The following is a 13,314-nucleotide window of genomic DNA, read 5'->3' as shown; positions in this document are numbered from 1 at the left end:
ATTGGCGGCTGGGAAAGAGAAGTCAGCAAGGGAGAATGTAAGTGGTTTCTATGGCAGGTTGTTGCGTGGGTTGGAAGCCGATGGTAGATAATGGAGTTCAGTAGGAAGCTTACGAATTAAGCGGGATACGGGTCAGTTTTCTTCAAATTATGCGGTCAGATTGAAACGCACCAAGACGGGAGTGCAGCAATCCTTCGAATTAACCGGAATTTCGAATTAAGCGAAGTTCTACTGTATTCGAAAGAGTGGGGGCACCTGCTACCTTTGAAATTAACTAACAGGGTCTGTACCAAATTGCTGCCTTCAAATTCCCTGACTGTTGCAAGCAAATTCCCTGACCAAAAGAAAAGGGAACTTGGTACCTGCGGCTACATTTTCATACAGATCCCTCATAAAACAGGTCACTTATTAAGTATTAGTAAAGTTTTCAAACAACTCAGGGAAAAGAGGTGCTGACACCAGGAATCGAGCCTCGGTCTTCTGATTCCTGGTTCAATTCCTGGCGTCAGCACCTCTTTTCCCTGAGGGTTAATTTCTCGGTGTTTGAGGCTTACGTGTCTGTGTCGTCCCTAATTGTGGTCTGCTTCGGCCAATTCTGGTTGATTAGTAAGGTTGCCCTACTTTTCTGCCTGTGAGCTTGTCGTACTGGCGAACTGCTAGTTGCGGCAACATTGCTGTGCAGTGGGCAGTCGCAATTCACTGTGCAACGTCACGACACTTGAGTGCGATTTTCCCTGACTTCAGCTGCCTTTTGGAAAATTCCCTGACAATACCCGGTTTTCCAGTCGCATCAATATTCCCTGACAATTTGTGGTTTTCCAGGTTGGTAGATACCCTGACTAATAACTAGGGCTGTGTGAACAGTGAAATTTGCAAGCTCGTGTAACGATGTTGATATATGTACCACTATCATTTCCTTAAGCTTGAGGTTGTGGTAGCATTTACATAATCGATCAGCATAGCCATTGTCACAGTTGCGATATATTCCAATAGCTGCTGCATATGCTTTGGGTGCTGCAAACTTACGTCATAACTCTGTTGCTTCTATTACTGAGTCTCCGGATGGCTAGGTTTGACCAATCATTGTTACTTTGAACTTGCATGACACCATACTAGATTTTTGTGCCGCATTATGTTATTACTGCCAGTAAGTGCTTTCAGGTTTCCTCTAGCTCTGAACCAAAATGCAAAAGAAACACAAAAGGAAAGCGGTACTTCCAAGTACACGCTTGAAATCACGCACGTCATCACGACAGATTAGTTGCGTTTTGAGTTAGAAAAATATGCTCCACTCTTTAGCACTGGATATGCCATTTAATCGTACAATATTAGGGCATAGCCTTATGTTGTTTAATAATGCACCACAAAATAAGGCACACACATGGTGTAGTCTCCATCTGCATACAGAACTATGCTCCAACTCCCCATTAAAGTTCTGGATTTTTTATCGGATTGGATTCACCCCAGTGTTTCATTATTATTATTTTTTGTAATACTCCTGGCAATTGACTCGTCGTGGAAGGTGGACATACAAATGCAAGAATAAGAACTGTGTGCATATTCCAGCACCAATACAAACATAACAGAGAACAACAACAAAACAATAGCAAGAGGGAAAATCTGTTGCACACACTGTAACCGAAAATCTGCCAAATTTTAGCCTGTAGAAACCGAAACTGCCAGATGTGCACGCCATTACAGTGGGTGATCGATGACTCAAACATATTGGACGTATTCGACAAAATACTATTCAAATCGAGTGTCTAATACATGATTGCTGTATTCGGCCCTAATATCAAATACTTCGAATATTCGTGCAGCCCTGCTAATAACGTTGGGCTGTACTGCTGGCTCGATGCCATAATGGCGAGCAACTGCACAAGCTTATTTCTTGCCACGCAGTATACCTAATAATTAAATGTTCTCTCATATTGTCTTCAATGTCCTTTGTCCGTTGGAAGTATACTTTCAGAAGCACCACACTTTGGACCCATAACTACAAGTCTCGTTGGTCCTGAGAAACAAGAGATACTACTGAAAACAGCACTACACATGCCTCTTTGGAGGCCCCCCTTGACATGCTACTATCACATATATTCGAAATTATGCAACGCAGCAACTGTAAAACACACTGCCAAAATTGCAAATAATAAAATTTGTTATAGCCAAAACTGCAAAAGTTGAGGATCAACTGTATATTTTTCTGAACCTAAATTTGCGCAGGTTTACCCACGCAGCCGTAACTCCAGATCTATGCACTCCAAATTTGGGTTTGAAGAAAAGTATTTTCCAAAAGTTACGCGAGTTCAAGGATTCTTAACAACGGGGTAAAATGCAATGCCTTGCTGTCTCAACCAGGACAATGTCAAAAGCATGAATAATATGTACCTTGGATGCAATAATAAGGTCCACTTGGCTGTTGTTCCAGGCTATTTCAGGTGTCATTCCCCCCTGTGTCAGCTTCTTCACTTTTTCGTTTGCTCTGTGAACTTGGCTATGAGAAAAGGTGATGGCATGTTGGCACATGTGTAGTGTTCAAAACTTTAGTGTGCAAAAGGTTAAAGAGGTTGTGACACAACACCCTGGTTATTTCAGATACACGGTTTAGAAGACAGTTCTTTGCGCCAATGAGAGCCTGCATTTCAAGATTTACAGCAAATAGGGTAAACTGTAGTGTAGAAAATTGGAACCCTGAGTACCGAAACTCACCCGACTCTGACAACACAGCACGCATCGCCACCAGTGCACCAGCGCGAGGGAGGTCACGTGCTCACAGCTGCCAATGGGCGCGTTAAGTGGCGACTCTTGCACTCCAAAGGGGAGTGACTCTGTTTAACCCCACAAGGAGTCTCTGCTTAACGCTCCCAATCTTCACTGGCTTGGTGAGGAACCAGGATCCATGGTTCCGTTCACACCTATTTCCGCTTCAGAGTTTTTTTACAGACACTGCAGCCACGTGATTTTTAAAAGCATAGCATCGAATAAATTGATTTTGCAGAAGGCTGCGTCGTTGCATCCTCACACCAGCACTAACGCAGGTGATCACGCAGCGATGGTTAGTTTCCGCGACGTGGATTGATCACTCATACTTGTAGTGCAGTCCAAAAGACTGGAACGAAGATAAAGATACAAGACAACTGCATACTCACAACTGAACAGCTTTAATGAATATTTACCAATTCTCCCGCTTTACCCTTTAGTGGATTGATCAAGCGATAGATTAATTGATTCTTGATTGATTCAACTGAGCATCATTTGTCGTTACAAATTTGTGTAGGTCAAACGAGGTATTGCTTTGCAGCGCAGGGCAGGCATCCATGAACCAAAACACGTCTGCTAGCTGGCGGAACGACGTCACTTGGCTTCCATCCCTGTCTCTGGCTTAGTGACTCCGCTTTGGAGAAGGTGTCAGAAATTTTGACTGGAGTTATGAGCACCGGAAGTGCGCTTGGCTGTTTAGTGGACGGAGTCATGACTCTTTTGGCTCTGGGGTTGCTACTTAACGCGCCCAATGGGAGCTCAGAGGTCTCTGATGTCTGTGCTTTAGATGTGAGTGCTCTTGGGGGTTTGTATCTCGCCAAGTACGACACGTAGATGAATACACATAATCTTTTTCCTCCGTACTCTGGAGTGAAGTTCAATGCGTTCATGATGTAACAAACCACATCTATCAAGGTGTCACAACCCCTTTAAATGAAGTGAATAGAAGTGACTCTCACCAGTAGGCTGCCGCCCTGTAGAATGGAATCAGTTGCCTAGCAGCATCAGGACCCATCAAATTCTTCTGGAAGGGCTTCACCTGTAGCGTGGTAGGTTCAAGCAGAAACCGAAACGTAGAGTTACGTGAGACTTGGTGCTGCTGGCTCAGGCTTTTGAGTAAGTACCTAGATAAAATTAACACATCCTTCCTCTACAAACTGGCAGAAAGCTGTTGTTTTCATGTATTCCCTAGTTAAAACAATTCTTACCTTGCCGTTTGTAAGTAGAGGACGGTGTTCTCCCCCTCATAAGTGCAAGCTGCGACAGTCGTAGCGTAGAGCCGTGGAAGGCCACTGATGAGAAGAAAACCGTGGCCTCCGCAAGCCAGACGACACGTCTCAATGCCTTTGGCTGCCATCTCGGAGCAGTAAGCCTTCAAGCCTGAAGAGATGGCATGGAGCTAGAATGACAAAGCAGAAATGAACTGTCATTAGCAGATTTTATTTAGTACTGTATTTACTCGAATATTGGATGCACCCCAACTCGACCACCAAAATGCTGGCACTTTTTTGTTCCTCACACATTAAACGAACTCTGACTTTAGTAGTATGGCTGGACTGCCTTGCGCATCCGCTCGTGTCGCACAATCTGCAAGATGGAGCACGTGCAGCGAGCAACAAGCCGGACCCCCTCCCTCAGAAAAATCCTGGATCCACCGTTGCGTGTGACATACAATGCAAGGAGGTAGGAAAGTGCGCACTGAGATTGAATGCCTGCTGTGCAAGTGCTGAATCCGCTAAGCTAGCATATCACATAGAGCAGAATCTAAAGGCACAATCTTGAAGTTAAATTGGAGCTGGCGGGAATGCTAGAAAAGTGCGTACTCAGCTCAAAATTGTAGCTAGTAACAAAACATTTGCTAGAACTGCATATCAGAAGGAGATCGCAGCTAGCTGACACGATACTACACTCAAAAATACAATCCATAGCAACACAAACAAACGTAGGTGTATTCTGGCTCAAAAACAGGGTCAGACGTTTTCCAGAAATATTTTTTGCAAATTTTGGGGGTAAAAGTAGAGAGGAAAACAGCAGCACCCAATTCTCACGTGTCAGATCTAATCCATTACCCTTCAGGCTTCGGCACATAGCGTAGCTTGCTCAAAGACCTTCCTACGTCACAGCTACTACCAACGTCTGGTAGATCTTCTCAAGACCCTTCATCTATTTCTAGCACGGATTAACGTAAGTCTCTTCGACTGGATTTTGCTTTCATTTCCGCATCAGAGTAGGAGAGGAGAGCGCTGAAGTTCTGTTATGTTAGGTGATTCTGCGACAATTATGCTTATTTTAGCTCCCAATACCTTTCCTTGCAGAATTATCGTTTGCTGCTCGAACCCCTCGTTGAGGTGCTCATCACAAAGTTGCTTCATGCTGGGTGTTGTTTCAGCCGCTGGGCACCTCCAGCAGTTTTCTTGCTGAGACGCATCATTACACCACAGTACGAGCTACCAGAAGCCGGAAGCCATGTGCGCATTCATGTGACGCCTTACCTTCTCGGCTCGGGATCTCCTCTTTCAGTCAGTAGTCCCTGTGTCTCTCCCACTATCGCAGACGTGCGTTGTGGTTCCCGGTCTCTTGACAAAAAGCCCCCACCCCATTCAGAGAGAAATCTGGTCTTACCAGAATTGCAAAAAGTGTGATTTGGGGGTAAATTTGGGGAAGAATCGGATAAAATCCAAAAACCTCAGACCCTACTTATAAATACCAATTTTGGTAGCCGTGACTTTGGAGAAAAAAATTTATTCTATGACGATGATGATGACTTTGGAGAAGTCATTTTGGAAAGCTTATTAACCACCTGGGTGAGACTGATATATGCGTCATATCAAGCCATTCTGCACAATCTCTCTCTCTCTCGATTTTCTATGAGTTACATTGCCCCTGTCTCTGCCATCAAGATTAAAGACACCACATCAAATCATCTTGTGGCTTTCCTTGAGAGCTTGGCTGAAACAACCAATTAATGTTTTCATCACCACAGATTCAGCACCTGGAGGTCCACAAAGAACTGATAATTACAACTCCTCTAATGGTGGACAACTCACCTCATGTAAAATTTCAAAACCTATTATTGCTAGAAGTAGAAGTTTCCTGAATAGCCAAAATAATGAGGGTCACGTCTACTAGAAAGTAGCTCACCTCAGGAAGTGCCTCTAGACTTCCCCGTTCAAGATCTTGGTTGGCAACTTTGTACAGCTCCATAAGGTTGGCAAACATTGCCCTCAGTGCATGGCACAGGCCAAGCAATGGGAACAGTTTATACTGCTGGGCTTGGTACTCCATGATTTGGCATTCACCTTGGCTGCAAATACACATGCAGGCTACAATGAGCAAGGGACTTGTGGATGGCAGAGTTGTACATGTCTTGGGACATGTTTACTCTACTGCAACTGAACAATCATAGGAGACACACACTGAAGAATCACAATTTCGACAAACGCTTGCTGCTCTGAATAACACACAATAACCCTGATAGATTCTAACACCCGCATCTCTGGTGATAGAAGGTACAAATAGCCTGCCAGTGCTCTTTGCATACATTTGGCCTGGTACTTTTTAAGACTGATAGCAAGATGTACCTCATGTAATGAAGGTCACAGGCATGCGACCCCTATTAAAGACTGTTTGCTATTGGGGGGGGACCATGGGTGTTCCCAGGATTTTTATAGCGGAGGGCAAGGAGCTTCCACGGTGGGGGACGACATGCAACCAATAGGTACTAGAATGACGACAATCTAATCTCCTGATGTGCAGTGGGTCCGGTGGATAAGATTCAGAGTATCATGGCGACATCCACATATAAACCCTGACGACGAAAAGGTGCGCAACTGCCACAGGTGAACTCACCAGGGAGCTCTCTAATAGCACCTGGACATTATCACCATAGACATACAGAATTGTACTCACCCTGGAGTAATTTCGGACTGCCGACGCACCGCGCTGTAGCGCACAGCAATAGTGCAGGCACGTGCCATGTTGAACGCAAACATGTCCAGCAGGAGTACCCGTACAAACACCATGGTTCCGTAGTTGAGCTTGTCGCTAGCTGGCTTGATGTAGTCGCCTTCTTTAGTCACCTGCATAATTTCATTTTACCTCGTTCAACCTATTCTATTACTCCAGTTCAAGACTCTTGCGCTATTTTTTCTAAGCTGACTATATCACCCTAACGAAGCACTTAATTGACCTTCACAGTGAGCCTAATGATAGCGAGCCTGCTATATGGACCTGATTGATCCATTACACATTGTGTTCATTACACACCTGTAATGCTATGCCAAACCCATGGGGATGCAGTGTTCAACTCTTAAACAGGATAAGCCAACCCCCCCACTTTTCCAGACTAAGCGTCGCACGACAAAGTGATGTCAATAATACATAAGCGTGACATGGATATGTGCATGTCTACTGTACAGTTCTCACTGGTATTTTTTTAGGCATGTTTGCTGCTATTCACACACACAAGATGCTCCTCTAAAGGTTTTCTAGAATCAACAGTTTTTTTTTTCTTTTTTACTTATTTCGCTTGGAGGGTAAACTTTGGTTTGAAGTAAACCCATTCATAAAATCAGGAAATTCTACGTAATGGAATGAACCACATTCTTGTGCTACTGATCAGCAGGATTTTGTTTGTCATGAAAGAATGCGGAAAATGCAGATTCTGTAGTCGGTCACGGAAAAACACAGATTTGGCATTTTGAAACTGGAACTCACAAACCATATTTTTTGGGTGCACAAAGACGTAAATTTCCCCTTGCAAACAAAGACAGTGCTACTCACTTTGCTATGATCACTTAGACCATTCCATAGCTACAGTTTTTCATGTATCACAGCAGCTGGTTGTAATTATCAAAAGAAAACAATAGCATACTTTCTGAAAATGCCAAATAGCTCTCCACAAAATTGCAACAACCCACAACTTTGGCAGTTCCTCATTCAACAATCGTGCATACTCTCTCAAATCGCAGTAAGCATGCTTCTTTTCGGATGATGCAGTGACTCACGCCTTAACAATGTTACATCGTAGAGAAGTTGAAGAATAAAACGATATCAATTTTATTTATATATTTTCTAAATCTCCACACTATGCATTCCAGATATAAGCAACGAAAGTGACACATATCGCTCACTGTGAGAATTCCTCAAAGATTACATAGGATCCTTTATTGTGGGTGACTCGACACACACCTGAGCATTTTTCATGAGCATGTTGGTACGAGGTATCCTGACGTGGTCCAACTTCAAGAAGCCATTGTCAGCTGCCCTCATGCCCATCTTGGGGCCAATCTCTCCTACTGTTATACCTGCATGTAGAAAAACATGCAGCCGACTACCTCAGGAGGCCATACCTAATGCAGCATTCAGGTAAAGATGGATCATGCACCAGTGATTGCCACTAACTACTTCTACAGTAGTTTAACTATAACTACTAACTACTTCGTGATGGAGTAGTTTAACTAGTAGTTCAACTACTTTTCAGGGGATGTAGTTAAAACTACTTCTTTAACTACTGCAATGTATTTTAACTACATTTATAACTACTTAACGTTGTCCATCAACACCAATCCCATTTTATAGTGTTCTTGGACACCTAAATATGAATCACAAGCAGTGATAAAAGTGAAGATTTAGTACACATGCACGGCACAATTGCTCTGCACCTCCGTTCTCATCAAACAAGCAGCTCTCAAGGTAAAAGTCGGAAGCACATTCGTGCCGTAAAGCTTGTGGCAAAATCGGCAGTAGGGCGCCTGCAGTAACCTAACTACTGTAGTTACTACTCGAAATAGTAGTTTAACTAGTAGTTGCCACTATATTTCTGCAAGTAGTTGATAACTACTTTTTAACTACAATCGGGTAGCTTAACTAGTAGTTTAACTACACGTAGTTAACTACTGGCCATCACTGTCATGCACCACCAAAAGAGCACTTCTTTACAGCCATATTTTTTTGTTACATTTGTTCAATGAAAGTATCTGCCATTCTGCAAATTTAAAAAGGGAAGAAGCTGCAACTATCAGGGTGTCGAACCGAAACGTTTTTCGTTCCGGTTACATCATAAATGATCCGGTACCGGTTCTGCTCTGGAGCAAAAAAAATAACGGTTCATACCGGTTTTTAACCGGTTTCGCTTCTGCTGGGAATATTCATCCCCACAAAAAAAAAAGTTACAAAATGTAAACCCGTTTATTCCGCATACATGGTATTTAATATTAATAGACAGCTGTGAAATTGGTAGCTCCTGGTTCCTGTAGGTTACTGTCTGAATGAGCTTTCTTCTTTCTTGAAGCGCATGCTACAAACGGACTTGTTTGTCGTGATGTCATACGTAAAGTACTTTCTTGCTGGGTTGGAGCGATCGCGTCCCATCCGAATGTCTGTTGCTACTGTCTAGCCAGCAAGCACCACCGCTCGAGTACGACGCAAATCGAGGAACACCTTCACTCACAAACGCGCTCGATGGCTCCATTATATTTGCTTCGTGTCCTGTCCACAAAAGAGTTGCCACATCGCACGGGCTTGCCCTCGCGTATACGCAAATGTATTCAACTTAGCTGCTCTCAAACAAGGGACGCGTTGCGCGACATTACCGATAAAGAAGCCGTTATGCAGCCCCTTTGGGTCGCTGTTTAGTTGAGGAGAGTTTGGGGGGATCAAATTAAAACGAACACTACGGCACATTGCTAGAGAGTCACATGTACCTCTAAGTCTGTGTGCGTGCGCGAATGATAAACCATTACAAAGGGAGCCTAAGGGTCATAGTATACAACCAACATACATTCCACCGTAACCGTAACCCTCGTATAGTACCCATGACATGACTTCAGAGCACACAACGTCTGTTTCATTTTGCCTTTCCGTAGTCCAAACCGGCGAAGTTTTTTCTTGGACCGAAAACCGTTAAATATATTTTTCGGTTTCCCTCCTGAGCAAAAAAAACGTATACGGTTTCGATTCCGTTCCGTTCCTCACCAAAATATCGTTTTTTTTCGGTTTTTCGGTTCGCTCCGACACCCTGGCAACTATTCATTGTTTTGCTGTTACTAATAAAAAAAAAAAAAAAAGTGCAACAAAAGCATGGTTGTTCTGGCAGATGTCTTTGAGAGTGCCTTGAAAGGATTACTAGAGCTGTTCGAATATTTGAAATTTCCAATATGAATCGAATATCTGCAGCTATTCGAATGCTATTCGCAACCTATTTTCAGTATTCAAAATTTTCGACTGTGTTTCGAATAGTACCGATTTGAGGTAGCGGTATGGCCATTCTGCAACTGGGCTTCGCCTCATTGCATCCAAGGGTTAGGCGAAGCCCACTTCATGTTACCGCCGTTGTTTTTTGGCTCCGTTCTGCAAATCGGCTTCACATCATTGCACTGGAGTGTTAGCTTCACAGCCTCTTGTTAGGCTTCACATCATTACACTCGAGTGAGGTGAAGCCCGCTTTACACTGCTTACAATATTCTGTCACTAAAGTCTACAACTTCTGTGACTTCAAGGTCAACACTGTACTCTCGGCACTGCATGTTCCAGTAAATGTACTCCCAACTTTCAGAGTTATGTTCAGTGACAGATGGAAATATGTGCAGTTTCTAAAAAAAAAGTGCAGGAAATTCACGATGTAAACATAGAAAAAAGGAGATGCACACAAAGCAGGCTGCTTGGATTATGTTGACTCACTCTCAATGCAGTTCATCCCACTAATACAGTCTACCATACACAACACAGAGGGACCCTTCTCCCACGATATGTTATGCTGCATGAAAAGGCTCACAAGTTTGGAGCAGAACATAATCTAATGAGCACAACACCACAAAATATTTCACCATGAGGTATTCGAAATTATTCGAATTGGGCCTTTTCCGATTATTCGGATTCGATTCACAATGGAAATTTTGCTATTCACACAGCTCTGACGATTACTAATTATCATCATGATACCTTACCTGGCAATGGAGTGTGATTGTCCATGCTGCGTATCTGAACCATAAATGGGTGGATTCCATAGCACTGTCCCTTTGTGTAAAGTTGGGCTAACACTATGGCGTGATTAGCAGTTTTTCCCACTGAAACCCAAATGCATATACACACTCCTCAGAGCTGATAAAAACCTTCTTTGATGCGTTTTTTCTTTAAGTACAGAGAAAGATGTCTTATAGGGGTGCCACAGGAGTAAGGTACACTATTAAACAAACCTAACTGGCACTCAAAGTGAGAACATGCAATAACAGAGCATCACTTGTTGCAGCACAATGCAGGGTTTACCCAAGATGAAGAACAATGTTGCTACTGTTCCATAAAAAATACTGTTGGCATTGAAGATTCTGAAGCTTTCCTCAAGTATGTAGCAATTGCGTCAAGATTATTCAGCTTCCAGGGTGGCAAAACGTAATCTGAATGTTTTAATAATGCCCTATCTATCATCAATGTCCTATTCAGTAATTTGCTTGAGTTGTTGGAGAATCAGTGGGCCGTATTTACTAAACGTGGCATTTAAAACGTTTAGGCTGCCATGACTTGCCAAGGCTTTGCTACAACTGAGAAATGTATAAAGTTGCCATGTGGGGATGCGAAATTCCAGGTAATTTGGGCTCACTGAAATACAAGGATGGCTTTCTCAGATTTTCTTTTCAACCCTTAAAGGCCCAATTAGTACCTACATCTTGTTTTCAGGAAGAACTAACAAAAAAAGAAAAGGAGGAGATATTTAGAGATTAAAAAACTTTAATATTGTTTAGCAACAGAGATCTATGAGAGCACGTCTGTAGCCTTTGACAGACGTTTACATGCTCTCTTTTTGGGATTAGAAAAAGTCAATTTTTTGAATGTCACCGAGAAAAGAAAAAGAAGATCCGGAGATTTTTCCCCCCCCCAGGGCCTTGTGTCTCGAATGCGCTCACAACACATGAATAGACCCTGAAGTATTAGGGTTAAACCCGATTTTTCCCCGAATTTGCACCCCGAATAGAGGTTCACCGGTTAAGGGTTGAACCCGATTTCTACCCACAAAACTGCGCCTAAGCTAGGCAAGTCACGGCAATGACATACTAATTTGTCACAAAATACACGGTCGATCTCAACGTCTGATACTCTGGATAGGCTGTACAACAAACGTTTGTTCGACAATAGAGCCCGATTTATCCCCAAATTCAGTCTGATGGTAATTTTTCCGCCCAAATTTGCATGAATTTTCGACATCAAGTGATTGACCTGGATTTTACCCCCCGAATTTGGAAAAAAAATAAAACCCGAAAACTTCAGGGTCTACACATGAAACAACACTGACATCCGACTAGCTTGCTGCTTCAGTGAGTGAATAGGCAATAAAAGAAACGCTCTCACAATGTAGCAATAACTTACAGCTGCCAGGCCACCACTTGATAGAAGAGAGATTGGGTGTGTGAAGAACAAATTCCTCGGTGTCTGGGTCGTAAGTGGCTCTGGTTTCCAGTCCTCGGATGAATGTGCCTAGTGAGAAAAGAACAAAGTCATTTTGAAAAGAGGCAACATCTTTGCGACAACACTCGAAGCACACAAAGATTACTCATCATCCTCTCTAAAAAGAAGAGATTCGAAATGCACTGCTCACCATGTCCTAACTCTGTTTGAGCATAAGATCCCACAATCTTCATCATGAGTGCATCAGACAGCCACATGGCTTGCTGTTCTTCATTTGCATGGCCCATAAGGGCTGGCACAAACATAACGAAGTGCACATGCACCGGAGTGGAATCGTGTAGTATTGCATCAGCCACAGTCCTGAGCAGCGGAGAAAAGTAATGAAGCAATAGTTACACAGTCTCAGTACAAGTCAACGAATTTGCGAGCAATCATGAGTACTGCAAAAATGCCTGTATGTCACTCCTCTAGCACAAACAATTTCTGAGCAAGATCCTGAAGTGTCCATTGACAGGGAAGAATGAAACTTTATAATTCTTTTAGAACATCTTCTATTTCAGTATATCTTGCCTTAGACTTTCACCATACTGTAGTTGGCAATTATGCTCTGGGCAGTTCCCAGACTCCCAGGCATGGGTGGAGACTATATGGATAATCCAGCAAGTCGCTTTTGTGCAGTGCAGCGCTGTATGCCACCAGGGTTCACTGTAGAAAAGTTGTGTCAGCAACTCTTACATAGGGTTCTTCGTTTTCGGGTTAAACCCGATTTCTCACGATAGTTCCGCCCCCGAACAAGTTTTCCAGAATTCGGGTAAAACCCAATATCTGCCAGAAATCCTTGCGGTCCTTCAACTTGTCGTTCTAGGTAAATCGTCGGAAAAGTGGATCATAATATCACCAAAGAGAGCTATTTGTGACAACCTATTTGCCCTCGTGTGATAATCCCCTCCTGCAGGGGTCAAAGACGAGAGACATTTGAATACCGCTGTCATTAACTGCCCGAGTTCCAAGCGGAAATATAATGATTCTTGTTTCTCGTTCCAGTGTTACTGCAGTGGCTTGTTTCATATGCCTTTCGTTTCACCCGAAAATTCCCCGATGACATATCAAACGGAGATCGTAGCGCCCGATTTCTCCCCGGATTCTCGTGTGTAA

The 13,314-nt window shown here is 43.2% G+C and overlaps 1 protein-coding gene across 1 annotated transcript in view; it reads right to left on the bottom strand.

Moving 5' to 3' along the window:
• LOC135388395 (peroxisomal acyl-coenzyme A oxidase 1-like) overlaps positions 1-13,314 on the bottom strand; it is a 32,216-nt gene that overhangs the window by 7,955 nt on the left and 10,947 nt on the right. The window contains exons 3-11 of the mRNA XM_064617955.1: positions 12,350-12,519; positions 12,121-12,228; positions 10,707-10,826; positions 7,951-8,066; positions 6,670-6,839; positions 5,902-6,064; positions 3,969-4,159; positions 3,720-3,884; positions 2,389-2,494 (exon numbers count right to left, since the gene is read on the bottom strand). Coding sequence (XP_064474025.1) covers positions 2,389-2,494; positions 3,720-3,884; positions 3,969-4,159; positions 5,902-6,064; positions 6,670-6,839; positions 7,951-8,066; positions 10,707-10,826; positions 12,121-12,228; positions 12,350-12,519 — 1,309 coding nt within the window. The remainder of the gene's footprint in view (positions 1-2,388; positions 2,495-3,719; positions 3,885-3,968; positions 4,160-5,901; positions 6,065-6,669; positions 6,840-7,950; positions 8,067-10,706; positions 10,827-12,120; positions 12,229-12,349; positions 12,520-13,314) is intronic.

Source organism: Ornithodoros turicata, chromosome 3 (assembly GCF_037126465.1).
Source record: "Ornithodoros turicata isolate Travis chromosome 3, ASM3712646v1, whole genome shotgun sequence".
In the NCBI taxonomy this organism is placed as follows: Eukaryota; Metazoa; Arthropoda; class Arachnida; order Ixodida; family Argasidae; genus Ornithodoros; species Ornithodoros turicata.
This window is presented reverse-complemented; position numbering and strand designations above follow the sequence as displayed.